General features: G+C 34.1%; 1 protein-coding gene across 1 annotated transcript; it reads left to right on the top strand.

Annotated features, from left to right (window-relative positions):
* The first annotated feature begins 979 nt into the window (after positions 1-979).
* On the top strand, positions 980-2,360 carry LOC101503735 (uncharacterized). Its single transcript, XM_004498829.4, has one exon. It carries the CDS (start codon positions 1,108-1,110, stop codon positions 2,053-2,055), a length of 948 nt encoding a protein of 315 aa, XP_004498886.1. The 5' UTR covers positions 980-1,107; the 3' UTR covers positions 2,056-2,360.
* The last annotated feature ends 273 nt before the right edge of the window (positions 2,361-2,633 follow it).

Raw genomic sequence — 2,633 nt, 5'->3', positions numbered from 1 at the left:
TTTGACAAGAGAAATGGAGAAAGTGTCGAATCATATCTATCATAGAAGATCTTAAATAATTTAAATTTTATAAAAAATAAAAATCGTGTTTTTTAAATTTCAATTAAGATCAAAACCGTTATGAATATCTCTAACTAAAGTGAATGCAAGGGAGCCCACGGCAATAAATATAATTTCGTAGAAGATCCACATCCTATCAATGCCCATTCCTTCTCTTCTCTTCTCTTCTCTACCTTCAAATTTAAGTCACTCACACAAGACTCTATTAAAGTCAAGCTCCATGTATATGTATTTATCTCCAAAAGTCCACAATTTCCTCACGTTACACGAATAAATCTACCCCATGTTTTGTCCCTTTGTAGCAAACCCATCATATGCCCCCCACGTGTTCCTCGATACTCTCATTTTCCCCCCAAAATCTACCACCATACCAACCATTAATAATCCCAGCCAAATGAAACCAAATTAATTATTTTAACCCCTGACCTCTCAATTCTAACCACGGAGCATTTTCATAAATGGTGGTCCACTTGTGTACAATAGGGGATCCATGACTTGGACAGATGAATCACAAAATTGCAACGATGATTGTCTATCTATACCTTTTAAAAATTTATATTTTTTATTTATTAATAAAATGAATTAAAAAATATTAATATATTTTATTTAAAATTTAAATTAAATTAATTAATTTTTATTTATAAATTAAAACGAATAAAGTAATATTCATAATCTCTTCATATTTATATCTAATATGTGTCATATAAATCATTATTTTAATTATAAAAATAACTATTTATCATCTATTTTAGAAAGCCGATGTTTTTAGTCATTAAAATTTTAAATATTTTCATTATCATAAATATATGATAGAACACATTGCATTGAAAGGAAAATAAATAGTATTAAAATTCTTTCAAATACTAATACACGATAGACAATATTTGATATTAGAATTTTCCTAGCCAAATAATATCAAAGCCTTGCCACAACACAAGCCACACAAATACAAATACACAATCCAAACCACTTTCCCTTCTCTTCTCCCCAATCTCCACAACCCCACAACATTGCATATCTCACATTAACCCAACAAAACCAAAAACCATGTTGGAAGAATCATTGTCACCCTCGCCAACATTCTGGGCTGCTCTCTACAGCTGGTTCACTCCCACTGTCTTCTTCCTCCTCCTCCAACTCGTTATTGCCACCATTTATATCACTTCCACCATCGCCAATGCCACCCACAAACACCAACAACCCCATCAACAGGATCTTCACCAAGCACAAAACTTTCCACAACCCCACCACCACCAACAACTCTTTAGATCTCCCTCTGTTTTGCAAAGACTCAAAAGCATCGATTTTTACTCTTACCCTTATAGATCCCAACAAGAACCTCTAACTCAACAACTTCAAACCTACGAAAATGAAACCCCACAACTCGTTAGATCTCCTTCTGTTTTGCAAAGACTCAAATCTATTAACCTCTTGAATTTTCAGTTCCCTATTCATCAACCCTTTACTTCAAAACTCACACCCGACGACAACAACAACGACAACAACGTTTTCACTCACGAGAAACGACACGTGGCAGTTAAGGAAAAACACCAAAAACAACAAGAGGAAGACAACGAAGAAGAAGAAGACGATGATGTTTTGGGACATATAAGAGACAACCTCGGAGGAAACGAAGAGGATAATATTTCTCTTGACGAGGTTTACATGAAGTTGCAGGGGCAAGGTGGTAATTTCGCAAGGACGCATTCGGATACGAAACCGGATTCCGGTGAGGTTCCGGTGAAGCTGTCGAGGAAGATGAAGAAATCAGCAAGTAATAAATCAGCTTTCTCGCATTTCAAGGAAGAAGACATTGTGGAGAGTCTCCGGCCGGCCACCGTGAAAGAGATGAAGGTCGCCGCCATGGATGAAGATGAGTTGGTTGATGCTAAGGCTGACGATTTCATCAACAAGTTTAAGCACCAGCTGAAGTTGCAGAGGATTGATTCAATTATGAGGTATAAGGATACGATTAACAAAGGAACTAGCAAGTAAATTAAGATTAAGACATAGTAATTAATAATCATGATTATTATATTTTGATTTTGGAGTTGCTGGTTAGTATAATTATTATTATTTTGTTAATTTAGGGGTTTCATTGTTGATGTAATGTAAAATTAGTGACTTTTTTTTTTATTTTTAAAAAAATCTATTGTTAGTTTGTTACAAGTGATTTTGTGAAGTGGAATGCTGAGTGTGTTTGGTTGATTTCAGCCTCTGATTGTGGATGTTGGAAGTTGTTACTTTATGGTAATGACCACTTCTTGTTTCTATTTCTATAACAGAATATTTTCTTGTCATGCTTTCTTCTTTGCATTTGATAAGGAGAATTAGAGGGATAGTATAGTAATTTGAAAAATATATGCCAATCTAGCTATATTCAGTTAAGTTTAGAAAATTGACATATTTGTAAATTGTGGCATGGCAAGTTGGCAACAACAAGCTAGCCTAGTGTGAACTTACTACATGTGTATTTGAGTGATCAATTTTTTTGAATTGAATTGATTTAGTAACATTACTTCTAATTGGTTACAGTTGACTTTTGAAGTAAGTTAGTTATTTATGTTTTGAAG

Source organism: Cicer arietinum, chromosome 4, assembly GCF_000331145.2.
Source record: "Cicer arietinum cultivar CDC Frontier isolate Library 1 chromosome 4, Cicar.CDCFrontier_v2.0, whole genome shotgun sequence".
Classification (NCBI taxonomy): domain Eukaryota; kingdom Viridiplantae; phylum Streptophyta; class Magnoliopsida; order Fabales; family Fabaceae; genus Cicer; species Cicer arietinum.
The sequence above is the reverse complement of the archived record's forward strand: the minus strand, read 5'-3'. Positions and strand labels throughout refer to the sequence as shown.